This window comes from Brachionichthys hirsutus, chromosome 22, assembly GCF_040956055.1.
Source record: "Brachionichthys hirsutus isolate HB-005 chromosome 22, CSIRO-AGI_Bhir_v1, whole genome shotgun sequence".
Taxonomy (NCBI): domain Eukaryota; kingdom Metazoa; phylum Chordata; class Actinopteri; order Lophiiformes; family Brachionichthyidae; genus Brachionichthys; species Brachionichthys hirsutus.
This window is the reverse complement of record NC_090918.1, coordinates 786,904-812,874: the sequence shown is the minus strand read 5'-3', so window position 1 is coordinate 812,874 and position 25,971 is coordinate 786,904. Positions and strand designations below refer to the sequence as shown.

The window sequence follows — 25,971 nt, the reverse complement described above, 5'->3', positions numbered from 1 at the left end:
CCTTTCAGCTCCTTGGTGTTTTCCGTAGCAAATCCCTAATCCTAATGACAACCCGATAAGCACAAGTGTTAATTAAAGAGCTGCATAATAATATCTCCGAGGGACCTGCGCCAATCCATCCTCAGCACCCCCCCCCCCCCCCTCCAGCTGACACTCAGCCTGCTTTCTTTTGCTGTAGTTTTCTCCCTCACAACATTAAGATTCAGTCCTCCCACATCATGAGCTCATCCTGACCCAGTGCTTTCACCTAGTTTCTGGGAATGGAAAGGAATCCATCCTGCAATGACATGGAAGTAATAAAATCCGAATATTTTTGGGCTCGTCCCCTTTGCCCACAGGCAGAGTAATAAATGTTTTTGGGCTCCCTTCATGGGAAATCACCGGGAAGCAAATGAAATGAAAGTCGATATCATCACACCCCCCGCGAGCCTGGAGGAAAACTAGAGAAAGATGCAACTCGTGAAAATGCATCCGGGCCTTGAAAGCCACTTCACGTGGCTGTGTGGCTGTTGATTAGTGCTCGAAATGAAGCGTGGCGATAGTGTGTCAGTGCCGTCGTCAGATTTATTACATTAGCATGACATAGACATCCATCGCAACGGGCTTGCAATAGAAGACAATCTGTCAGCGCATCTGCGAGTCGCACCCCAAGGAGAGGAAGCATGGGTGGAAATTAATAACAGGATGGACAACAAAAGGCTTTGCCATAATCGCGTGGTTGAGCTTATTAAAAAAAAAAACAAAGTGGAGAAAGAAAATGTTAACACTGAGCCCACCCTCTGGCAGAGAGCACAATAAATATGGTGTGAGAGGCAGCAAGCGAAGGAGGGAGAACAGACACCCCAGCACTAATTTAATAAACTGACTATAGCAGCTGAAGCAATTTCATTATGTTGTGTCGTCTGTCCTGCGGAGGTTGGATCAGTTCCTTGGGGAAGGTCACAAATGACAGAGCGAATCAGATACAAACAAGGTCCCCGTGTTTAAATCGTCGCCCCAGCAGGTCTGGGAGCTCATGGACTGTTGCCATTAGGCAGTTTGACACGGCCAGAGTGTCAAACATGGAGAATCCCTGTTGAGAATTCATATGCTTAAAGAGATTTACCTGCGACATTTTTCTTTGTAATTTAATTACATAAAAGATGGGACGAATGCACCGAAGACGACTTCCGCAATATTCCACTAAGCACATCTCAATCTTAATACCGCTTGTAAATATGGAAAATGCAGTTGAGGTGCAGCAGCCAGGATGAGACAATAAAAAAAAAAAGATAATAAAACGAACGCTTTCGTGGAAAAGACGTATCCTGATGTTCAAACTTCTAGAAAGCTGCCTGTACAGGGTGGGAAGGAGCTTCCACTAGTTATGCATGGCTGCCTTCTTCACTATACCTGCACTCAGTGGGGCAACAGTTACAGTTTAGTTGGCTCAGCCTAATGGCTCATAGTTACTACGCATTAGCTGTGAATGCTATCCCTAGTGGAAAAATTGGAAGAAAATAAATAGAATGTTGCTTGTTTTAAATATTTACACAGAAGGATCCTCCTATCAGCGTTTTATCAATTTACACTAAACTAAGTCGGTGGATCAAAACTGCCCTTCCTTAATGTGCAACTTCTCCGCCCACCTTTACACAGTCAATATATAATAAGCATTGATAGGAAGAGAATTACAGATCAAACATCCAATTTAAAATACATTAAGGCGCCTTCAGGAGCAGCTGAGAGTTCTGCAGTCAATGCTAAACCGGAAAAACTACAATAATTAACAAAGCAGGGGAAGAAAGTCTTTCTCATTTGTCAAATGAAAGAAGGTCATTGGGACTGCAAAGAAATGTGAGTCTGTCATTATATGCTGCACTGCTTCTCTTTTCTTTCCTCACCAGAAGACTGAGTTTTATTCCTTCTCCCAAATGAGCTTCTAGACTACATGGAGAAAATGCAGACATATGCTTTGATTAATATGCAGAAAAGGCTGCTTAAAGATTTGCCAAGGGTTTGACGGTTCACTTTGAAATGCGGCATTGAACTGACTCACTATTCAATAAGTGTGCACAAGGTTCTCTCAGGGCCTGAACAACCTGCTTTAAGGACAGCATGTGTCAAATCTTTATGTTCCTACGCATTTTCTGCCACAGGAGAACATTGTGCCGTTTCACGTCAGCGCAAATTGTAGCCTCTTCTGCTCCATCGGGGAGCGGATGCACTCCAGGGGGTGGGACCGGGGGGGGAGATGTAAGCATGACGAACATTTTCTGTAAGAATTTGCTGCTTCCAACTCTTTCACATCATCTTAAAAAGGTTATTTTTGGAATTTTGGGCCTGTTTGGTCAGACGGGAGAAGACTTCTGAAGACGTAATCACGCTGTTCGGGAGACTGTAATCAACATTTCTCCTCAATGATTAATCCACCAGTTATTAATTGTCTGATTAGGCATGAGCAATACAGCTGCTGATCCTAATCAGCCCCATCAAATTGGAGGGGCGGGGCTTTTTATGCTTGCTTTTACATGACATCGATTCAAACACTGCCAACACATTCGGATGAATGTTTTAAAGTGAATCCAACCTGGTCCAAATTCAGATTCATGGCACGCGAGTGAACAGTGTCGACTGCCCTCCATAAAAAACATACTGAAATCAGTGGGATGTGGATTCTCATTTGAACCCACTCTGACTTGGGAACTTCTTTCAGAGGTCCTGAATGCTGGGGGGGGGAAATTGCCATTTTCAGCCAACCGTTAATATTACTGTAACATTTGGGTGATTGTCGGACTGATTGTCCGCGACAGAGGGGAAAGCTTTCGCAACCATTTATTCTTCAGATTGCTTCTGGAGCGACCTTTTCTGCCGCTAGCATGGAAGCAATCATCCAAAAAAAGAAGGTTTGCACGTGTGCGAAACTCCTCCCAACCCCGAGCACCTTCGTTTTTCGCCGATACCTTAAATTTTCTTCCAAGCCTTTGAAAGAAAACAGTAAGGCTAGCAAAAGGGCCGCGCTATGATCACATTTTCTGTCTCAGCTTTGCTCTCAGAGAAGGAATAACAGTGTAAATCCCTCCTGCTTTGCAGTTTCGTGGCCAAACTCATCGAGGGCTTTGGATATAGGAGGGCCAGCCCACACTGACAGCTTACACATTCTGGAGTGAGACAGTAATAGCATTAAGGCCACACACAATGTAAACAGAAATCCTGCTTCTGCAGAATCACAACTGGCATTTAGCGCACAGCACCTGCAGACTCTCACAAACGATCATTAACACTGACATTTCCTGCACGTAAAATGAAAATCTAGGGATCACAACAGCCCCGGAAAAAGACGCTGGATCGTTTTCAACCATCAAGGCCTTAATCAGGGACAGGTTCTGTTTCAGGGTAGGTGGGCCTTGAGGTCTGAGCTGAGGCTGCTAAATATTCAACAAACTTGTCATGTCTTTTTTATTTTTAGGAAAGTTCAATTGTATAATTACAGTTTATACTGGTCACACAAAGCGGATTATCACTATGTGCACTGAAATGAAACAAAATGTCAGTTTCCGTCAAACTTAATGAAACTTTGAATGAAGGCCTGAATATCATTAGTACTCGTCTGTACTGCCTTAATACAAGAGCCACTTGTTACTTGATTTAGCAACACATCCATTGGAATTCAGTTGGCGCGTAATTTTGCCCACATTACGCGCCATTGATTGGCACCTCGGCGTGTCTTTCTTACCACTTGAGTTCTTGCCGCAGATCAGGTGCTGGTAGTGCTGCAGCAGACCCCAGACCTCCGAGTCGTTGTTGATGGCTTGCTCCATTGACTCCAGCGTAAACTTGGGGATCCCGTTGTCCCTCTCCACCAGCGCGCTGCGCAGGACGCGGCTGAACACCTCTCTGAACAGACTCTCCACGCAGGCGGTCAGGTATATGGCGGCGTGCTCGTGGATCCTGAGGGCCACCCGGCTGTCCGCCATCCACCTGAAGAACTTCCCCACGGAGAACGCCAGCCCGCAGCGCTCCGACTTGCCCCGGCTGAACTTGTCCCCGGTGCTCATGTTGTAGAGGGACAGCGCGCCGAGGGCCGCCGCGATGCAGTTGACGGAGATGGTCCACGAGAGGACCACCTTGATGGCGCTCTGGATCTCGTGCTTGGTGCATTTGGCGTAGCGCAGGCTGAGCCTCTGCGCCTCCCGAGCCACCCGCACCAGAGCGCGGCCGACGAGCGCGGACAGACGCGCCAGGACCTCCGGCGGCGGGTCGCCCACCATCAGGTCCTCGTCTTTCCTCAGTGCGCCCTCCACCTCGCCCAGGCTCCATGGCACGTCCTCCAGCTCGGGCAGCTTGGCGCTCTGACCCGCGCAGTCCAGGATCTCCGTGTCCTCCGCCAGGACGGTGTTGACTGTGTCCAAACTGTTCTGTCTGCTGTGCATGGATCCGGTCAGATGCCAGCAGTTGCCCCCATGCGGGACGGACTGGTGCGCGTCAGAGCAGCACAGCGACACGCTGGACGACCTGACCGAGTCCGCGGCTCCACCATAACCAGAATCAAGCGTCAAATCCTCCAGCGTCCTCACGACGGTCTTACTCTTGCCTGCCATAGCTGCACCGCATACTGTTGGGTACGCTTGGGTCTCCCGGTCAGACGCCACTAAACTCGTCTCCTCGCTCCTTCTCGGGCGCGCTTGTCTGAGGACTTCCCAGATATTCAGACTCGGGAAGCCACAAATGAGTCTCGACTTTCCTCTGTCTCTTGGTCGTTGGGTGTCTCGGATATCCTCCTGTCCAGAACTTCGCGTGCGTAATACGGGAGCGCACCGAATCTCTCTCCACGCGCACTGCAACAAGCGCAGCTCGGGGAGGGTTTCCGATAAAGAGGCGGGCTCTTACAGCACAGGGGAGCTGAAAGCAGCCAATCCGCAGCTCCATCCACTGCGATTGACAGAAGCAACCTGCCGGCTACCTGTTAACGCGATCACGCATACCTGTGCAGCCGCAATGTGGCGTGGATGGATGGATCCCCCCCCCTGAGGAACAACGTAAAATAAATTCACTTTGAGAGAAAAACATAGTTTAATTACACATAATTATATATATTAAAAACAACACATCCAACTCTTATTTCAGCTTCACCACATGAAGTCTGTTTTGTCAGAGGAAATAAATGGTTGAGAAGATAAACAGATATTTTTTTCACACAGCAACTGCTTGAAAAGACTCGTTGCTGTTATTTCTTCCATATTTTTTTTGAAATACACCCTTTTTATCTGCATTTGTGCTGCACGTTTTAGAAATGGTGTCTTGTTTCTATATTTTAAACCAATCTGTCCGGCTAATAGTTTGCCTTTGGAATCCGAGTGAAAGAGGAGAGGATCCTCTCTGTCTCTGAATGGCAGGATCCAGTGGTGAAGAGCTGCTACATTTAATATGCAGTCCACCATTAAAGGATATTTTAGGTAAGAAGAGTAATTTAATTTAGCTCTGCAACAGGAACATCTCCATAGCCTTCAATGGCAGAGCCCTGTATTAAAAAATAAATACAAGTTTATTGATACAGCACCTTTTTAAACTATCTGCATGCAAATGAAGCGCATTTGTCCAAGCTTCTTGATATGAGAAATACTTCAACCATCATGCAGGCTTTAGGGATTAGCGTTACTTCATCATAATACAGGATTATAATTTTTTTGGAACATGAAAACAGCGAGTGAGTCAGATTTTGAAGACATGCTGAGAGGAACAGTTGGTGGAATGATGATTCATCCGTTCTGCCGGGGCTTCTCCGTCTATGCTCGAGCCCTGACCAACCATCTGTCCCCGCTTGCCTGCCGTGCCAGAGGCCTTTTCATATTTTCTTAGCATGACACTGCGCTAACCATGACAGAACTGAACAATCTGATTGTTTGAGAACTGACAGTCCGCACACTCCCACAGTGTTTGACAATGAAACGTATCAAGTGAGTAGCTCAGAGCCATTCGTTGGCTGCATGATGTGTATCATTTTAACATGTCCTCCTCAAAGAAACAACCAAATGTTTGAATGCTATTTGAGGGTCAGAAAGGTCACTTTGGAAAGATTATTTTGACTTAATATTTTATTCAGCAAACGGCAAATTCAGTTCAATAATAAAACACAAGCAGTACATCAACTCCATAGAGAAAATGTCAGTTCCATTTATTATTACATTATGAGATGCATATTAAATTATTTTCTTTTTAGATAAATGATGTTCAGGATGTAAGGAGGCACAAGCATCAGCATATTCCATATCTGATGCTGACAGAGCTGTTGACTATTAGCTCAAGATGCAATGCAGTGTATATTGCTGACTAACCAAGGTGAGAATGTTGGAGGTGTGCAGGTGTGAGCTGCGTCTCCTGCATGCTATGTGGTCCTTCAAGGCTTGTCCTCACTTATTTAGCATTGGTTGCCAGGTAACAGCAAAATGATCATGATTTTCTTGTCGGGATGATAGATTGTTAGAATGTTACCAGCAGAATGAGTGTTTGAAATAAAAGTGCTTCCTTTGGCTTATATGTTTATAACTGGAAAGTAATGAAATCACTTTTTTTTTTTTAAGAATTGCTTTTATAAATTTTGCTTTGTGTGGTTATTTCAGTATTGCATAACAGTGTTATCTATGCCCATATAAAAGCATTTTTCTTTTCATAATATTGTGCATAATATCTGTACTACTCAAATAGAACTACAGTCCGATAATAAGAAAAACATACATGCGAAAATATTAAATTTATTTATCATTGAAATTAAATGATTGTGACGCAATACTGTCCTATTAAGAGTAAGACACAACAAAACTAAAACGTGAGGCATTCTCTTGCATAGTTGTATGAGCACCAGTGTCAGTGACGTGAAGTTATTCTGCCACCCAGTGGCCAAAATATGAATCTACCTCTGTGGCACATAACTAGTGTCTTGCATAATTATGATTTTATTTTTTTTCATGTGAAAACATTAAACGTACAAAAACATGACAGACTCATACTTATATTATTCTATTCATAATGATAGTGATATCATCTAAGCGTACGTGCACATATATTAAGCTGCATATACGCATAAATATGACTTTAATAACAAGATTGTAAAAAAAAAAAAGATCCACCCAACCCGAACCCGAACAAAACCCACACTGGAAATAAATACATGCATTAAATACGCGTGTGAGAGGCAGCGGTAAACGGAACAGTGTTGTAACAGAACGCAGCCCCTTAGATTGGATGAACAGCAACAGGCATCTAATGCCGGCGCGTCACGAGAATCTCTCATTGCTTCGGTAAAAGCCGCAGTCGGAATGAAATGCGTCATCGTCAGCCCGCCGAAGAGCCGCGGAGCGACACGAGACACGGCCACCCACGGCCACGCACGGTGACGCGCAAAGGCAGAGCGCTCATGCCGCGCTCCATGTGCTCATCCGGGTTCTTTCGTGGTAAATAAAGCAGTGGGCGGGGACATTTATTTTGTTTTGTTAATATGTTCAAACTCTTATGCTTTTAACATATATATCTGTGCGAATGTTTTATAATTAAACGTTTATAAATCATTAACATGTTAGCACACCCTGGGCCAAACTGATTAAACCCTAAAATAAGACATCATTGGAAATAATTATGTTCTAATTAATCTCTTACGCTTGTTATTATTATTAACAATCCTTTTGAGCATCCGACACATGAGTTTCACATATATATATATATTTGTTTATTTTCATTTTTTGTTCATTTTTTCGTTTATGCCTGATGTTTTGATGCTTAAATAAATAAATAAATAATAAAAATTATTATAATTATTTGTTATATATTTCAATGCATTGTACCTGAATGTTTACCAAGTGAAATCCAATCCACTTGGTCGCCTCCATCTAACGCCACTGATCTTATTGAATACTTTCTGACCGAACTTTGTGAATGGCTGCGCGGAGGAGGCTCCTTAACACCTGACGCTGACATTTAGGCCATCGTCTCTCTTCGACGTGCGGGCAAAGCATGCTGCGGAAACGTGACTGCGCTGGGAAACGCCCTCGGCGTTTTCAACCAATCAGAAAGCTGCAGACGAAGCAAGCTGCAGAAACGTGACTGCGCTGGGAAACGCCCTCGGCGTTTTCAACCAATCAGAAAGCTCAGATCTGACGCGTCCGCGTGTAGGCGGAATCACAACTCTCGGCGCGGCGGAGAGGTTGACCCGCAGTTCTTCGGCGCTGGGGAACATTTTCCGGCTTTAACGCTCGAAACAGTCGCTTTTCGTCGGAGAGACTATTCATACGGACTTGAAACGGCTTTTGTAGCAGCTAAGTATTTGTCTCGGTTATGTTCAGGCGACGAATTTGATAGAGTTACTGTCCGACATTTTATTTACATAACCAGCTTTACCTGGTTATGTGTGTTGTGGCTCTTAGCTAAAATTACCGGTTAAATTAATACTGTTATTCATCCAGCCACAGAAGTAGGATAATTTCATTAGGAATCTACTAAAGTGTTTGTATCTATTTAATATTACAAACGCATTACTGACAGCAGTCAGAAAAACAGGTTATACAACGCAGGTGCTCGTCATCAAAGCCGGGTCCTAGCGCCCGCCGGTTTTGGTGTTTGTCACATTGATCTCCAAATTTATCGACAACATGGGAAAGGCTCTGTTAGAGCAAGGCTAATCACCTACGGTGTCCGAAAATAGCCCACAGGCGCTGTTTTGGTGCATTTCGGGTTTTTATCTTTTTTATTTAAATCAATCATTGAAGCGGAATAAGAGCGGACTGAGCATCAAGGACTTCTCTTCATTCAACAAGTTATAAAGGAGTCCGCCCAGTTCAGCAATGGTCGTTAACACGATCCACTGGTTCAGGAAGGGCTTGCGGCTCCACGACAACCCGGCGCTGCAGGACTCGCTGCTGGGAGCGGATACCGTCCGCTGCGTCTACATCCTCGACCCCTGGTTCGCGGGGTCGTCCAGCGTCGGGATCAACAGGTGGAGGTAGGCGGCACTTCCTGCGTGGGCGTTAGATGGAGGGGACCAAGCGGATTGGATTTCACTTGGTAAACATTCAGGTAGAATACGTTGAAATATATAACAAATAATAATAATAATAATTTATTTATTTATTTATTTGAGCATCAAAACATCAGGCATAAACGAAAAAATGAAAACAAAAATGAAAAAATAAACGCATTTTCAGAAACATATATATATATATATGTGTGAAACTCATGTCTAGTATGCTCAAAAGGATTGTTAATAATAATAACAAACGTAAGAGATTAATTAGAACATAATTATTTCAGATTATGTCTTATTTTAGGGTTTAATCGGTTTAGCCCAGGGTGTGCTAACATGTTAATGATTTATAAACGTTTAATTATAAATATTTCGCACAGATATATAGTTTAAAAGTGTAAGAGTTTGAACATATTAACAGAACAAAAGTCCCCGCCCACTGCTTTGTTTACCACACAAAGAAGATAGTGATGCATGTAATCATGAAAGGTGATGCCACTTCCTGAAAATGGTGACAAAGATAGTTTTTTTTTTTTTTTAAATACAAAATGGAGCTAAATTCAAATTGTCCTTCGGATATATAAAAAGGGAATAAAGATTTTTTCCGATTTTTGTATGTCATCCTTCTTTTTGAACTCGCCTGAGTCAGCATTCAGCGGCGTTTTAGCTGCTGATGGAAAAAGCTGCAGAGTTTTGTAGCACAGGAGGCGTCTCGTAAAGGGTCTCCCTGCTGTGCGCTCTGGTTCCAATTCCATCTCTACGGCGTCGCTGGAAGAGGAGGGCAGCAGCACAAAGATGCCTGTTATGGAGCTCCTTGTTACGCAACAGCAACCTGGGGTGATGGAGACGAGAGCCCGCCCAGATTCCTTCTCTTTGTCTCTCTCTATTAATGCTCAAATCGGGCGACATGAAATAAAACCTCCTCACCTTTTGTTTCTAAAAGTAATAGGATTACATGCAAAGAGTCGAACGAATGTCAGTATAGTTAAATAAAATAAAATGGCTGATTTCTGATCTGAAACTGATTTCTTCTGACTACCGGGGGTTGTTACCTTCATGAACGTAGCAAAACAAAATAACCCAACCCAAATTTTGACCGCTCTTCGTCTTCGTCTTCGTTCCTGCTCCCCTCCAGGTTCTTACTGCAGAGCCTTGAGGATTTGGACTCCAGCTTGCGCAAGCTCAATTCCCGATTGTTTGTGATCCGTGGCCAACCCACAGACGTCTTCCCCAGACTCTTCAAGGTAACTCGGTCATCTGTGAAGCTAAAGGTCGATATAAACACAACGAGGAAACCGTTTTTAACTCGCCTGTGTCGTTTCGTTTTGTCGCCTTTCCCAGGAATGGAATATTTCTCGCTTGTCTTACGAGTACGACTCCGAGCCCTTCGGCAAAGAACGGGACGCGGCGATTAAGAAACTGGCCTCTGAGGCTGGCGTGGAGGTGACGGTCCGCATCTCCCACACGCTCTATGACCTGGACAGGTGAGTCGTCCTCGCCTTTTACCGGGCGTGCTCGCCGTAACAGCATCGTTAGGCCCTTAACCCGCTGCCGTTGTCTTACAGGATCATAGAGCTGAATGGGGGTCAGTCCCCTCTCACCTACAAGCGGTTCCAGACGCTCATCAGTCACATGGAGGCGGTGGAGGTGCCTGCAGACGCCATCACGGGGGACATCATGGGGGCGTGCACCACGCCGCTGTCCGAAGACCACGATGACAAGTTCGGGGTCCCCTCCTTGGAAGAGCTGGGTGAGCGTGGGTCGCCCTTTCTACAAAATGGAGAGAAAAAAAAAATAGTCTGACGAGCTAAATTTGAATTTGTCTTTTGTTCTCTGCAGGTTTCGACACTGAAGGTTTGTCGTCGGCCGTGTGGCCGGGGGGGGAGACCGAAGCCCTCACGCGACTCGAGAGGCATTTGGAGAGGAAGGTGCGTCGGATCAAATGATATTAATAATAATTGTCCCTACTTTTGTTGTTGTGGTTTGGATATTTGGCATTTATACGTTTGCTGGCAAATGTCCCTCCGACCGTACGGAGGACACAAATACGTCCTCTTCGCTCATGCGACTGTTTTCATCAGGCGTGGGTGGCCAACTTTGAGCGTCCGAGAATGAACGCCAACTCGCTGCTCGCCAGCCCGACGGGCCTCAGCCCCTACCTGCGCTTCGGCTGCCTCTCCTGCCGCCTCTTCTACTTCAAACTCACCGACCTCTACAGGAAGGTAGGGCGCTGTTAAACAGCTCCAGACATGGGCTCCGACGGGGTCTACCAGATATGCATCATGGGTACGCGTGGGTTTACCATGATTTCTTCTGCGACCCCCCCCCTCCCCCCATCAGGTGAAGAAGAACAGCTCCCCTCCTCTGTCGCTCTACGGTCAGCTGCTGTGGCGCGAGTTCTTCTACACGGCGGCCACCAACAACCCCTGCTTCGACAAGATGGAGAATAACCCCATCTGTGTGCAAATCCCGTGGGACCGCAACCCCGAGGCGCTGGCCAAGTGGGCGGAGGGCCGCACCGGCTTCCCGTGGATCGACGCCATCATGACCCAACTGAGGCAGGAGGGCTGGATCCATCATCTGGCCCGGCACGCCGTGGCTTGTTTCCTGACGAGAGGAGACCTGTGGATCGGATGGGCGGAGGGCATGAAGGTCGGTTTCTCACTAGTTGGCACACGAGCGATTGAATTCTTTGACTCTTGAATTTAAGACCTTAAGGAGTCGGCCTCCCGGAATGTTTCGTAACGGAAACGCTGGAGACGTTTTGTGCCATCTGTGATCTCAGCCCTGACGAACGTGGCGTCTTTGCTTCTCCGCTAACCCGAGGCTCGCCTGCAGGTGTTTGAGGAGCTGCTGCTGGACGCGGACTGGAGCGTGAACGCCGGCAGCTGGATGTGGCTCTCCTGCAGCTCTTTCTTCCAGCAGTTCTTCCACTGCTACTGCCCCGTGGGCTTCGGCCGACGAACAGACCCCAACGGAGACTACATACGGTACGCCGACACCGCCGGACCGAAGTTCTAACCAAGAATATCGTAATCTTGAGCCGGGTTTGCTAACTAAACCTCCCCCCCCACCTCGTCCGAACAGGCGATACCTGCCCATTCTCAGAGGGTTTCCTGCAAAGTACATTTATGATCCCTGGAACGCTCCAGAGAATGTGCAGAAGGCAGCCAAATGTGTAATCGGCGTGCATTACCCCAAGCCCATGGTGCAGCACGCGGCGGCCAGCCGCCTCAACATCGAGCGAATGAAGCAGATCTACCAGCAGCTCTCCTGCTACAGAGGCCTCGGTGAGGAAAGGACACAAGTCTCTTCAGAGCTGAAGGAGAAACAAAACTGATCGTATTTGAAAGCTACATTTGTGTTTCTGGTTCCTAAATAACGATCTATTCAAGGTTTTCATTGATTGTGCTTTTTTTTTTTTTTCTGTCTTTAGGACTTTTGGCTACCGTTCCGTCCGGCGCTAACGGTAACAGGAGCAATGAGGTGGGCTTCCCCGTCGAAGCTCCGCACGATGCAGCCGCTCCCTCCGGTAGGCGCTCTAACGGCTGCTTCGGTTTACGGTCCGTGTCGGTGAAGCTGGTGTCTCATGCGGATCTGTTTCTGTCGTCGTTTCTGCAGGCTGTCAGATGCCGGTTCACTCCCAGGGAGACTGGCAGAGCGGCGCCATGACGTACCTGCAGGGAGACGCACAAACCGGCGTCACCGCACGCCAGCAGGGTGGGGACCCCCGCAGACGCTACACAATGAATCAGACGTTTATCTGGAAAGCACAGTGAACTTTGCCTTTCTCGCACCCGCTAGCTAGCTGCGTCGTCTTTACTTGTTGTTCATCAGTTCGTCTCGTTTTAATGACCGTGTGAGGAATTATTTGTCTAAACGTCCTCAAACTGTGAGAACTGGTGTAATTTGGTCTAAAGCCAGCTCCTTCAGGATTACGCAGAATGTCACGCGACGATCTAGTAGAATAAAATGATGCTATCTTGTATCCTTCGTAGCCTTTCTCTGACATGGATCCAATCAGCCGCCGAGCTGGCGATGGGATCCGGCCTCTCTGCTCATCCTCCACTCTCTCCTGGTTTCCAGGTTACCCGGGCCTCAGCGGTCACATGATGCGTTACGCCGAAGGCACGCAGCAGATTCCTGCTCCTGCGACTCAGAAAGGTGAATACCAATGCTTTTTATCCTGAAACCTTTACCCCCCCACACCGCCCCTTATTTACTGACAGAGGTCGTATGAAAGCGTGATTTTTATTTATTTATTTTTTTAACTCTCCTGCTGCCGTTCCGTAGGACCCGAACACAACTGCACGACGCTGACCAGTGGGAAGCGGCACAATGAGGACTCTGGGAACGGCAAAAGCTCCAAAGTCCAGAGACAGAGCGGCCACTAGGGAGGTTAGTTGAGATAATGTTATTCCTGGAAACTGTAGGACGCACAGATCAATCTGGCGTCTTTAAACGGGAGTGAGGCCTGAAGCGCATCCCCAGACGTATGGCGTTAACTCAACGTGTCGCTGAGCTAACTGGACACGCCTCTCAGTGTTTCGTTCCGTCTCCCTGCAGGAGCGTCTGCAGACTCGTCGTCGGGATCGTAGCCCAGCTCGACACACGACGGACGCAAAGACATTTTTGTTGGCGCGCTGCACTGCTTCGTGAACTTTTGGAGGAGGTAGTTGACTCCCCGTCTACGTCGCCGGTTTCTCCAACAATGGGACTGGATTGGCCCGGCCAGCTCACGCCACTGGAGCAGCTGTTAGCACTGTGCTAATGTTTGTACATATTTGGATATTGTATGTGCGTTTTCTCTTTGTGTAGCCACAGACCCATTGATATATTTTTGATATGAGAAATCATTGTGGATCTTTCGTTTTGGACACTTTTCAATAAGATTGTAAACATTTACAGGCTGTCGATTCCCCTTCAGTTCTGATGCCGCCGCCCGTCCCCGTTTCTGCTTCGTTTTGAGCCATCAATGTATCGATAGATACGATCCGCTCGGATGTTGGTACGCTCCGAGTTGCTGCTCAATCCATTTCGGATGTTAACAATTGACCCCACAGATTAAATAATAAATTGGGTTTGCTTGGCTGTTCCTGAAATGTTTACACAAATAAAGGTCTAGTCGGCATTAAATGTGAAATTAAACCTTAAAAATACAGAAAACCCAGATGAATTGTGAAGCTGTGTCTCTTTATTCATGCGGGGGGGGGGGTTAAAGTTGGGGACCTTGCTGGACCCCTGAAGTAGTGCATCAGAAAGCATTATGTGTTCACGTGTCCCATAATGCACTATGGCTTTGGTCTGCAGACATGACGGGGGGGTTTGTGGGCGGAGCTTCTAGAGCAGCCGCTGCTGCCTGAGCTGCAGCTTCCAGTACTTCATCTCAAAATCCTCCCGAGTTCCCAAAAGCACATCCAGGCTGCCGAAGCGCACGTCGTAGTCGCAGGCGGCCATCTTCTGGACGCGATGCAGCAGGATGTGCGTCGGCAGCTCCAGGACGCCGGGAGATTCCTTCACCTGCTCCGCGCTCACCCCGGCGTCGCTCAGCGCCTGGAAGCGCCCCACCAGAGCGGGAAAGGAGCAGCGCAAAATGGCCGGGCAACGGATCGCCACTCGCTTGAGTTCGTCCTGGGTGCAGGCGAACGCCTCCTCGACGAAGGCCAGCGCCTGCTGCATGTCGTGCGGCTTCAGCTCCGCTACGGAGGCCCGGAGGTTCGAGGCCAGGCTCAGGAGCTCCGGCGCCGTGAAGCCCCGCTGCCTCAGGAACCCCAGACCGTCTCTCCAGGCTTCGGCCGGCTGCAGCAGGACGCCGGGGTTCTGGCCGAAGAGCGTCCGCAGCCACAGGTGCAGGTTGACCTCGTCCCCGCCGAGGTCCAGGTAGGTCTCCCTCAGGGCGTGGATGGCCTCCTTGTTGCGCTCCACCGGTCGACTGAGGCTCTGCGGGGCGCTGCCCATCAGCTCGCCGATGATCCTGTCGCCGAGCCACAGGCTCTGGAGGTAGAGGATGTTGGCTCGCTGGTTGCCGTGGTGAGTTAGCGTGAAGAAAGTAGCCGGGAACTTCTCGACGATGCGCAGTAGTTCCAGTTTGTCGGGGCACACGGACTCCCAAAGGTCTCGCTGGACGGAGATTTCTTCAGGCCGGCACAGAACGGCTTCGGGGTGAGCCTCCAGGATGCGGACGACCGCCGGCGTGTCGGCGCCCATGTCTCTCAGCAGGTCGGCGGTTTCTGCCACAAAGGCAGAGCTCTCCGACAAAATCCAGCCTTTTGACTCGCGGATCTTTCGGACGTCCACCGAGAGCGCGCCGAGGGAGTCCACTGTGTGCCGGTTCTCTGGTCTACTGGTGGAATAAATCACCGTGGAGGCCGAGGCAGTCGGAGGAAGGAGGAGCCTCAACCTCTGGCAGGAGCTGCACAAGGACGCGGCGGCGACGCGTAGCATTTCTTTGATGGCCGTAGCGGATCTATGTGGACAACAAAGGACATTTAGATTTACAGAGGTCAGAGGTCTCCTTTGAAGCAGCAGTCTGTCACTGATCAGGTTTTTCTGTTTGCTGTTGGAATTAATTAAATTAAACTCATGGTGAAAAAAAGAGAGAGAGAGTAAAAGGAGGGACGGTTTCCTGTCAGGAAGTAGAAGTTATAATTAGGATAAAGTATCTTGGAATTGACACAAGTAAAGCCCAACAGTACTTTAGTAAATGTAGTTAAGCGTTCCACAACTGAGTTTACGTGAATAAACAGGAGACAGTGTGACGTAAAAGCAAGATGTAACTACGTAGTTGCTCTGAACAGGAACAAACAGCAGTGTTTACTACAAAGCAGCACGCAATGACGTGTTCCGGATGTGCCATATTTGCTTAAAACACACTGAAATGACGCTCAGCGCAACAACAGGGAGTCTATTATTATATAAGATCGATACTAGCTGCTTACTTTACCTGTTTCCCCCCAGCAGCAGCTCATCTGTTTACGCCCACTGCTCTACTTTCATAAGAGGCGAAGCCATGGGGGCGGGGCACGCGAGAGGCACGTGACTTCCGGTGAGCGACTTTATCCCCGCCTTCCCGACCATTTATGGCATTTAAATGGTGACGCTCTATTATTGACGCGATAGTCCCTTTCTAAAGCTAAATTAAAACAAATTAAATCGTCGTTCGGAACACCAAGCTAGCTAGAAATCACAAGTTGCCTGAGTAATTTCATGTAAGTAAGCTATATTTATTTATTTTTTTGCTGCATTTGGAAAATGTTTTACAAGTCCAGAATTATTGAACATTTACTAATTAATATGCACTGCTCTAGCGGCTATTTATGTTTGTGTTTCAATTCTGATTTTTGCCTTAATTCGTGAAACCTTGAGCACTTTTATCACATGTATAGTGTCAATGTTTGTGATAAAGCCACCGCAGCCTGAACCTAAAGCAATAAAAAATATAGTGTTAATCAATTAATTGTCATTGCTAATAAGTTAATTGATCAGGTCATCCCTATTTATGAGTTGAATACCTTGCAGAAAAGAGAGAGGAATACTTTGTAACAGTTCTGCACCGTTTTGACCACAAGAGGTCGCTGTACGTCCACGTTCGCCTGTTGAAGCGTTTCTACTTCATGAACTACTACACAAACATGTTTGTTTCAGAAAAGGTTTAAAATGCTCATTCAATCCAGGGAGGGAGAAACGTTGGTTTTATTAGAACACAACAAACGATACTTTGTTCTGGATGCCTCTACTTCTACTTTTAAAAAGACATAAACCTCTTTTTCAACCTTCTGTTTTTTTGGGTTTTTTTCAGCGTAATGGAAGTTCCATTGTGTTTGGTCGTAAAAGAGATTGAACGTATTGGTATCTTTGATGTTAAATAGCCGTGTCACTATTTATAGCTGTCATTTGTTGCCTTCCTTTACTGATAGACACAGTTGTCCCTTGCTACCAGTAACCAAGGTTGCTTTGATTATATACTGCAACCACCTGCTGTCCTCATGTTGTGGGCAGACATGTTTTAGTGGAGTCCTCTCTGGGATGACACATTCTCATGCATACTTGACATTTGCTTTTGTTTGATCCACTGAGGAAACAGTTTGTTGGTCTTAACCTCAGAAGATTTATATTACTGTAACTTAGCATTCTCGAGATATCAACATATCTATACCACATACTAGACGTCAGGAGCTTATGGAACAGTTTAATCTGGAATCTCAGACTCAATGGAACACCTGTCAGTTATTATCTCATCATCTAAATACAATGGTTTCCACTGGAAGCTCAAGACTTGGAAACATTTACATGTTAGCGCATGGGAGCAATTACATTTTTAATCCACATGGCACGGAAAAGCAGAACGTCTCCGACAGCAGGAATGTTTTAATTGCGTTCCATCGCGGAGACGAGGCCGGAACAGTAAAGCTCATCTTGAAAGTTGTTGTGCTTATACATGGCCTTTTGTTGTGGGTGCTGCTGCCTTTCTTCACAGAAATGTTGCTATGCAAGGGCTGTATTTAAGATCCAATGACTGACTCTCGTAGTTCATATACCTCTGTAAATACCACAGTAAAATAGTACGCAGATCGAAGCACGACGCATCTCAGAAATGTTCACCACACACTTGGCATCAAGGACTTGGTAAGACTTGAAAACTTGACATTTACCTCACATTTGTTTTGCAAAGAAAAGCTGCCCATCTTCTCATTGTGACCCTGAAACTATATCGTGGTGCTTTTGGTTAATCAAACATCTGCGGATCCTCCATCTTTCTGCATCCTTATCTCCGTGCCAGAAGCCCAGTAGGCCTTTGAAAGTATGGATGTCAATGGTTCCGTGTGTGCATCTGTTGTGCATCTGAAATAGTCTCTCATCTTGTCCTTACAAAGGAATGAGGAGCGCTACAGGGTCAGCGTAAAGAGGAGAGGGGGGGGGGGTCGACCGGGGGATAAGTCGGGGTGTGTCTGACTGACGAGGAGAAAATAGACTATCCCATCTGTCTCAAACGCTACCCTGCTGCTGCCCCACGCTCTGGAGACTTTGCTCCACCCGTGGTCACGTGATAAAGCCAAACCCTTAAAAGCATCCAAGCCTCACAGCCCCCCCCCCACACCTCATCTCCCGTGTGCTGCACATCCAGCTCGTCTTGGTGTTCAATCTGACTTCTCTAACGCAGAAAGCCTCCTGAGATACCAGGATGTCAGACACGGAAGAAATCGTGGAGGAGTATGAAGAAGAAGAAGAAGAAGAAGAAGAAGAAGTAGCTGATGACGCAGAGAAGAAAGATGAGCACGCAGAGGAGAACGAGCAGGGGCAGAAGCCGCGCCACAAGACGACCTATGTGCCAAACATTGCGCCTCCGAAGCTCCCTGACGGGGAGAAGGTGGATTTTGACGACCTGCATCGCAAAAGAGTTGAAAAGGACTTCAACGACCTCCAGACACTGATCGAGCTGCATTTCTCCACCCGCCAGAAGGAGGAGGACGAGCTGGTGGAGTTGCGAAGCCGCATTGAGCGCCGTCGCTCGGACAGAGCGGAGCAACAGCGAGAGCGTACCGAGCAGGAGCGCGAGCGCCAAGCCCGTCTGGCCGAAGAGAGGGCGAGGCGCGAAGAGGAGGCAGCCAAAGTGCGCGCCGAGGAGGAGGCCAAGAAGAAGAAGATATTCACCAACAAGTCCTTCGGGGGCTACCTGCAGAAGGTGGACCAGAAGAAGGGCAAGAAGCTGACTGCGAGGGAGGAGAAGAAGAAGGCCCTGACGGAGCGCCGGAAGCCGCTCAACATCGAGCACCTGAACCAGGAGAAGCTGGCGGAGAAGGCGCAGGATCTCTGGCAATGGCTTCACCAGCTGCACGCCGAGAAGTTCGAGCTGGCGGAAAAGCTCAAGAGGCAGAAGTACGACATTTATGTCCTGCGAAACCGAGTCAGCGACCATCAGAGGTTCTCCAAAACATCCAAGACGACGCGCGGGGTGAAGGGAAAGTCTGGCGCGTGGAAGTAGGGGGGGGGGGGGGGGGGTCACACAGATGTCTGTTCCCAATATGCATCATAACACTTACCCCCAGGGCTTTTCTAACTATCAGATTGTTCTACCTTTGTGATGCTAGTTTCCACCCGTTCACAAGCTGTGGATAAAGCTTCTCTATTATTATGAATATTATTATTATTCCACTTTTTGTCTTCTTATACCAATAAGGATTTGTTTTATTTGTCCACAATACTTTAACATAAGGTGCCAAAATGTAATGTATCTGCAATAAATCAAGGCGATAATATTTTAAGTCTTTTTTGTATTTTCTTTAACAGCTGATCGCATGAATTATTCTTATTTCTGTATCAAGGAGTCTGTTTGTTTCCCTGAATCAGTGGAGTTGTGTCAATGTCTGTGACAGGTGTTGCACAGCTGACTTTTTAAGGATCTAATTTAGTCTCTGAGGGTCAAGAACAGCCTGCTGCATCAAAGCCAACAGAGGTCAAACCCACAACCCCCAAGAGTCCGAGGTTTGGCAGCGGCGTGTTAAACAGCTTCACAGACATCTCAGTACGGAGCATTTCCTGTTGCAATTACTGTGACTTTACAAAGAAAAATGCTCAGAAAGTATGCGAAAACTATTTTAAAAGAAAACTTACCTGTATTTGTATTTGAAAATCAGAAATGTTTCTGCTTCACGCACTTCCTCGTCATGAATTGATTCGGCAGTAAAGTCCAGTTAACACAATTCTCAATCAATTCTTATCTAATCATAATTAATATTAAAATTGTGTTTGCAGAATCTTATCCATATACTGATATGAATGACAATTTACATAATGTATTTGTTACAAAATATTTACATTTTCTTTTGAAGCACAGTGTCGCTCTTTCATGCATCAAAATGAACTTTATGTCTGAATTTGTATTAAAGCACACAATTTAGCCTCGAAAAAAGTTGTAATGGATGGAAAAAATAGCACACAAAAAAAAAAAAAAGACTTTCTTGTCTAATTGACTTTTCATTTACGCCGAGTGTGAAGAAGCCGGGATTAGAATCCGCACCTCCAACTGCGAGGCCACGGTTCTCAGTCTGGAAAATGTTGGCTTGCTCTCTGCAGGTAAGGGAGGAGGGCTGTCTTCATGAGCGAGGCAAAAAAATGGAGAGAGAGAGACCAGCCTGTCAATCTGCCGGTATATTCCTCACCTTTTTCCAAAAAGACTGAAACATATCACACGGTCTTCAGTAGAGGGTTTGCTTAGTTTCCATGGAGACGCGTCTGTTAATGTTAATTCCCAAATGGCAGCGATAGCCGCAGATATGGGAGGCTTCCTCGGGAAGTCATCAAATTTCTTCAGGTCATGCCAGAAGTAAACTTCTAATGAACCTGTGCCCAAAACTAATGTGTCAAACTGATCTGAAATGACCCCACAAACCACCAAATTGCAATATTGAATGCAATCAATTGAAATTCGATGTCCACTGGATGGCGCTGCAGTTCCAGCTCACAACAAACTGCTTCTCTTACATTCACCTCTAGAAAAATCTGTCACACAACTTGTTGCATGTTTGCCACGTATGATTTTTAACTGGTTAAATCTCGCCAAACACCAGGTTTCTATATACGCCGGTTTAGTTTGACTTAGTATGAGGTCATTTTATATGTATAAATGATGTAAATGGGTTCAAGCAATATTAATCTGCCCTGCAGCTTCTGACCGCTTATTCCACTATCGGGTCGCGGGCCAAGCTGGAGCCAATCCCAGCAGTCAATGGGCGAGAGGCAGTGGACACCCTGGACAAGCCGCCAGTCCATCGCAGGGCAACACAGAGACATACAACCAGCCACACACTCACTCACACCTACGGACAATTTAGTGTCACCAATCAGCCTAGGCAGCGTGTCTTTGGAGGTGGGAGGAAGCCGGAGAACCCAGAGAGAACCCACGCAGACACGGGGAGAACATGCAAACTCCTCACAGAATGGCCACAAGCCGGAGACGAACCCGCGACCATCTCGCTGTGAGGCAACAGTGCTTACCACTGCGCCACCGAGCCACCCTGTCAGTCAGATGTGGAGTGTAAATATCTTACTACTAACTTGCTCTAATGGCAGTAGGCGTGTGCTTATTACAACCTTTATGCTAACTGGTTACCATAGAGACTGCCATCAGGTATTTCTATCCCCTTCCAGCCTGGACACACACACACTGGTGCACTTCATCTTAACAGGTGTGGCCTCTGTATTGATGCTGCTGTGAAATATGCCCGAGTTGACAGTGCTGATGCTGGCGAATCAATCGGCCACCTGTTTCCCTTCAGCGATGATGAGACGCTCCCAAACTCTGCTGCCGGGGTTAATTCCATAGCAGGGTCGTTGCTGCTGGTTCAAGTTTTCGCTGCTATGAGGTGACTGTGGAAAAAAAGAAAAATCTCATCTGAGTGAAGGAAATAGTCATGTGTGTGCATGTGTGCAAGTGTGCATGTGTTCATGTGTTCATGTGTAGGCAGCAGATGCAGGCTTTACTCCGATTTCCACTAGGGAATACAGGAGAGACACGGTGGAACGGGAAAGGCTGGAAATACTGAGGAAACGGGGAGGATATGTCCAGAGAGGCAGGAGCTGATCAGGTGAGATGTGTAACGGGTGCACCTCGTTCAGTTCAACGATGCCTCCGCAGTTGGGCAGGGTCAGGAATCAAGCTGCAGCAAAAGTCACCATAGCAACCCTCACAAATGGGGTTTTAATGTTAACATTTAATGTTTTTCCTGGCCTCATTGTGGATCAGACCCAGAAGACATTGGTTTACATCGGACCCCCCTTTATGACTGCGATTTTTGGTGAGTGAATTGAATAGTTTTTATATCTATAAAAAAAACTAAGCATTTGGCAGTGTTGGAAATTCACATCATTTGGAAATGCGACCACAATTATGTTGTCAAATTATTTGATTTGGAAAAGAAAGAAAAAAAGACATGTCAAAGCGCCTTACTTACAATAGATGACAGACAACTTGCAGCAGAATTTCCCACTGGGATCAATGAAGTATTCTGATTCTGATTTAATAGCTTAATTGCTTGAGATTAAAATCCTTAGAAACTCACAGGACCACTGACGAGCTCAGCCAACTGCATTGCCTTAAAAAAATCTGTGGCAGTTTAAACGACACCAACATCTGGCTAAAAACTGTCCTGCAATCGAATGAAAATTGATGCTATAGGTTAGTTAGCTATAGGTTAAATACATAATATTATAACAACAATAGCTTTTCACATTGTCCCATCTGTCAGAAGGACAATAGCAGATTGCATCTCTTTTATTTAACTATAAAATAAGATGTACAAATGGACACAATAAACAACTCCTATTAAAGCATTTGACATTTTGGATCTGTGATAGAAAAACAAAAACCAAATCCAGATTCTCCTCTTCCATCTCCCTTTCATTAAAACGATGCTGTGCCATCTGGACCTTGAAAGTGCTTTTCATTTGGGCAGCGTTTTCTGTTGTGATATACGTCGTCTGTCTTTTCATGAATACCATATTCTTCCATTATTCCTTAAAAGGCACAAACAATTTGCTCTTCAGTGTGTCTTCCTGTAAAAAGCCTGCAGTCCAGAAGATAGCATCCCTTTGATTTTATTCCTTTATTGATGGCTTGTTGCCTCGGTGACTGTCGACTGAGGCGAGATGCACAGAAAGCAAAAATACAGGTCTAATAGAATCTACGCCATATTTAATTTAGGCAAAAAACATGACATACACATACATGACAGTCTTTGCATCCCTCCCCAGGAAATGTCACCATCATTTTGACTTTGAATCGAGGGTAACGGATAATATTGCCAACACCTGACACGATGTCTCAGAAAGCAAACAAACCGCTTAATGTCCTGAAATCCATGTTAAACATCTCTTTTTAACTTTGGTAGTTGTAACACCGGCTGCCGTTTGTATCTTCCTGGCTAATGAGCTGCGACAGGCAGATTGCACTTACAATCACGTTAGCAGAAAAAAAAAACTACATTGGAGTCTCTCTCTAAGTTACAATGATACAATTCCAGCGAGTTTGTGTGATTTTGTGACTTTATCTGGAAGTTTTCAGTCATTTTTCTGCCCTTTGCCATGCAGCAATGTTAATGTGGGAGACATGAAATGCCATTGCACGGGACTAAAAGAGGTTAAAGTACAATGTGCATCTACTTAAATGAAGTTTCATTATTCCACCTACTATGTCACCTGTTTATTAAGCCAACAGGAACGCAATCTTTCTGCAGAGACTAGTGATTGGAAAGTCCTCTCCGACAGGCTATATTCCCTGAAGCGGGAAACGGGAACCAAGAGGAATCTTTTGTTCTCTCAGAAAGTCAAATTACGATAATGGAAAATAATTTCGGCCTACCACGGCTTTGGCATTTCTCTTAAATGTTAAATATCCCGATCTTCATTTTAAATCGTGTGCCTATTATATTTTCATTTGGGCAGAAAATGATATAATTTAACCCAAAAGATTATTTCTTTTGGGTGATTTAGGCAATTTAAGAAAAACTAACTATAGAAGTCCGATGTTAGTCTGTTTCTGTGCTTGGATCTTCATGGCATGTGAACCAGCTCTCTGGATGCTTTTAGCCTGTGGATAAATTAACCTGCTCTGGAGACAGTGTCATTTAAGCCGTTCTCCAACCCCCTCCAAATTGAGGCGGGAGTTGGTGGCAGCCAGAGGTATAAAGGAGATTTAGCCTATCCGACAGTGCATTAATCTCTGCCCCTTTTCAGCATCCTGCGAGAATTCCCAGCATTGATGCCCCCAGCCGTGAAAAGATTTGACATCGCCATGCATCCCATCAGAGCTGCGACCTGTTGAGAGTGAGTTCATGATAGCAGATGGCTTTCGAGTCTTTTGGAATGTTGCTTCCAGTCTGTTATATAATCGAGATGCAAAAGGGCCTTGGATTGCCGTAAAACTCCACTGGACTCGCTTAAGTGAAGACTCAGCTATCTGAGGATTCTAACTGTGCACCGCTGGGTTTCATCCACAAATTTGCTTTTAATTATCGTCTTGACCAAAAAAAACCCGGCATAAGCATGAGCACTATGAGTTTCCATTATGGGTGCTGTTGTGGCCCGTTTGAAACGGCTTCCACCCGTGACAGTCCTTTCTTCCACAATCTTTTTTCTTTATGTGGTTTTTTGAGGTGGGTTTAGGCTTAGTTGGATCCAAAGTATCGTGCTAAATTCTCTGTTTTGGCACTTCTCAAAGAACAATCAAGCATGGTCAAAATAAGCATGTTGAGAATTATCATAAAATCGGCCCGGAATTCTCGCGCTTCTGGCGCCGTCATCGACCCCCAAAAAAATGCTGATCCGTTTTATTTGACTTTCGCATTGATCTTAGCTGAAATCTTGCATGAATAAACACGACCCTTTCTAAACAGCAACGTGCTAGAATTGTGTCTCCAGTTCTGAATTGCCGCCCTGCTGATTGAGCTGTACCTGCAAGGGAATGAGACAAATGGCTGCATTTAGATTCAGGCTCACGTCCTCTCTGTCTGTCGGGTGATTCACGCTAACCAACCTGTGCTTACGATGTGAATCGGCAGAGCAGCTGGAGTGGCCCTTTTGGTGCATACGCTCCTCTCCTCCCAACGTGCTATTACCATGTCTCCCCCTCCCACCCCAATAATAATAATACTACTACCACTTCTCGTGCCTGCCGCGGCCAAAACCGTTTGTGTCACGTCACAAAGACACTCGTGATGCCTTAATTATCATCCTCAGTCTAATTTTAAAACCTGATGCAAGTCTGAGTCTGAAGCCGGCAGAGTAGTGAGGAGAGGAATTCGTTGAAGGTCTTCTTTTTTTTGGTCTGCAAGGGGAAAATGCAGACTAGAATTAATTGTTCTTAATAAACCTGAAAATGTGGGAAAAAAATCTTAATGTTCTTAAGCTTGACGTCGCTTTCTTAATGGGGGGGGGGGGGGGACGACGTTCAATCACACGTATAACTGATCGATCATGTTATTACAGATTTTGTTAGGGTAACTGATCCGCCCAGAACGTCACAGCTGTTTTCACACAAAGCATAGAAAGTGGAAGGATGGCTTCAGGGCTAGAATATAAAACTCGTTTGTGTACGCGAGTAGAATTTAAAACGAGCGATTAATTCCTCATCAAATGAGCTAATGCAAACCAATGGCCGTCTCCTGAGACGCTTTCTTATATACTGGCAATGGGAATTCATCACTAACGTGAGAATATCTGTAAAGTGAGAAATGACATCAACAGCAGCTCCTAAATCCGATAGCGCTTAAGGTGACTAAAATGTGTTCTGATTCTGATTGTTTTATTCTACAATATGAAAATAGAGCAATTACAACAGTGAAGCCTAATTAAAGAAACCAACACTTTGAAGCTCAAAAGTGCAACTCCTGGTCTAAGTATAAATCCATGTCATGGTTATTCATGGGTCGGACGTCTCTGTCCAGACAAATCAATTGAAGCAGGGAGCGTAATGATCGAAGATTCATCTGATCCGACCCATGGGGATGCAAAATCTATTTTTAGCCTCCTGCAGTGCATCAATACACCCCCCCCCCCGCATGTCGCTTTCCATCCAATGCCTCCTAAAACAAGCTTTCATCACCTGATGTTGAGCTGCAACAGCGGCTCTTGGCATTTAGCAGCTTTAGACACCTTCACGTTTGTCTGCTCGGCGTTTTAAAGCCTGGAGCACGATGTTATTCAGAGGATAATAAATAACTATCTGATTAGAACATCCATAATAGCTCTCCTTTAACTTAATGATTGCTATGTATAGATTTTTCCAGGGATGTTAAGATACTACGTCACCCATGATGTCGAAGGTTCACATTCACCAAGTGAAAATGACCTTTGAAGAACCGACCAGTTCATCTTTCTGGATGATGAATTCCTATCTAAATACCTTTTTAAAATCCATTACTGTAACCATGCATCATTTGAATACTTACTAGAAATCTTTTGCGCCATAAATCTTGAATGATGTA

General features: G+C 45.9%; 3 protein-coding genes across 10 annotated transcripts in view; 1 reads left to right on the top strand and 2 right to left on the bottom strand.

Moving 5' to 3' along the window:
* LOC137910723 (ankyrin repeat and BTB/POZ domain-containing protein 3-A) overlaps positions 1-4,598 on the bottom strand; it is a 92,701-nt gene extending 88,103 nt beyond the window's left edge. The window contains exon 1 of the mRNA XM_068755120.1: positions 3,716-4,598. Within this exon, the coding sequence (XP_068611221.1) occupies positions 3,716-4,580 (865 nt within the window). The 5' untranslated portion in view covers positions 4,581-4,598. The remainder of the gene's footprint in view (positions 1-3,715) is intronic.
* Positions 4,599-8,661: 4,063 nt separating this feature from the next.
* On the top strand, positions 8,662-19,236 carry LOC137910716 (cryptochrome-1-like). Of its 8 annotated transcripts, XM_068755104.1 has the most exons (11): positions 8,662-8,971; positions 10,128-10,236; positions 10,334-10,476; positions 10,558-10,742; positions 10,832-10,920; positions 11,074-11,214; positions 11,333-11,644; positions 11,831-11,982; positions 12,080-12,282; positions 12,429-12,452; positions 18,214-19,236. In XM_068755104.1, the coding sequence occupies exons 1-11, from the start codon at positions 8,814-8,816 to the stop codon at positions 18,972-18,974; spliced, it is 2,277 nt and encodes a 758-aa protein (XP_068611205.1). In that variant the 5' UTR covers positions 8,662-8,813; the 3' UTR covers positions 18,975-19,236. The 8 variants fall into 8 exon arrangements, with proteins under 8 accessions (XP_068611205.1, XP_068611213.1, XP_068611212.1 ...); XM_068755112.1 differs by lacking the exons at positions 8,662-8,971; positions 10,128-10,236; positions 10,334-10,476; ... (5 more) ...; positions 12,080-12,282; positions 12,429-12,452 and having other exon boundaries at positions 18,174-18,236; positions 18,297-19,236; XM_068755111.1 differs by lacking the exons at positions 8,662-8,971; positions 10,128-10,236; positions 10,334-10,476; ... (5 more) ...; positions 12,080-12,282; positions 12,429-12,452 and having other exon boundaries at positions 18,174-18,236; positions 18,294-19,236.
* mterf2 (mitochondrial transcription termination factor 2) lies at positions 14,177-15,960 on the bottom strand. The gene is made up of 2 exons (XM_068755113.1): positions 15,936-15,960; positions 14,177-15,458 (listed from the first exon to the last, which is right to left on the bottom strand). The coding sequence occupies exon 2, from the start codon at positions 15,434-15,436 to the stop codon at positions 14,333-14,335; it is 1,104 nt and encodes a 367-aa protein (XP_068611214.1). The 5' UTR covers positions 15,437-15,458; positions 15,936-15,960; the 3' UTR covers positions 14,177-14,332.
* Positions 19,237-25,971: the final 6,735 nt, after the last annotated feature.

What these genes read in the sequence shown, in the direction of transcription:
- LOC137910716 (XM_068755104.1), top strand. Translation starts at nt 8,814, where the DNA reads ATGGTCGTTAACACGATCCACTGGTTCAGGAAGGGCTTGCGGCTCCAC. An exon ending in GATGGGCGGAGGGCATGAAG is followed by an intron (nt 11,645 to 11,830) that starts GTCGGTTTCTCA and finishes GCTCGCCTGCAG; the next exon opens with GTGTTTGAGGAGCTGCTGCT. An exon ending in CTCCTGCTACAGAGGCCTCG is followed by an intron (nt 12,283 to 12,428) that starts GTGAGGAAAGGA and finishes TTCTGTCTTTAG; the next exon opens with GACTTTTGGCTACCGTTCCG.
- mterf2 (XM_068755113.1), bottom strand. Translation starts at nt 15,436, where the DNA reads ATGCTACGCGTCGCCGCCGCGTCCTTGTGCAGCTCCTGCCAGAGGTTG.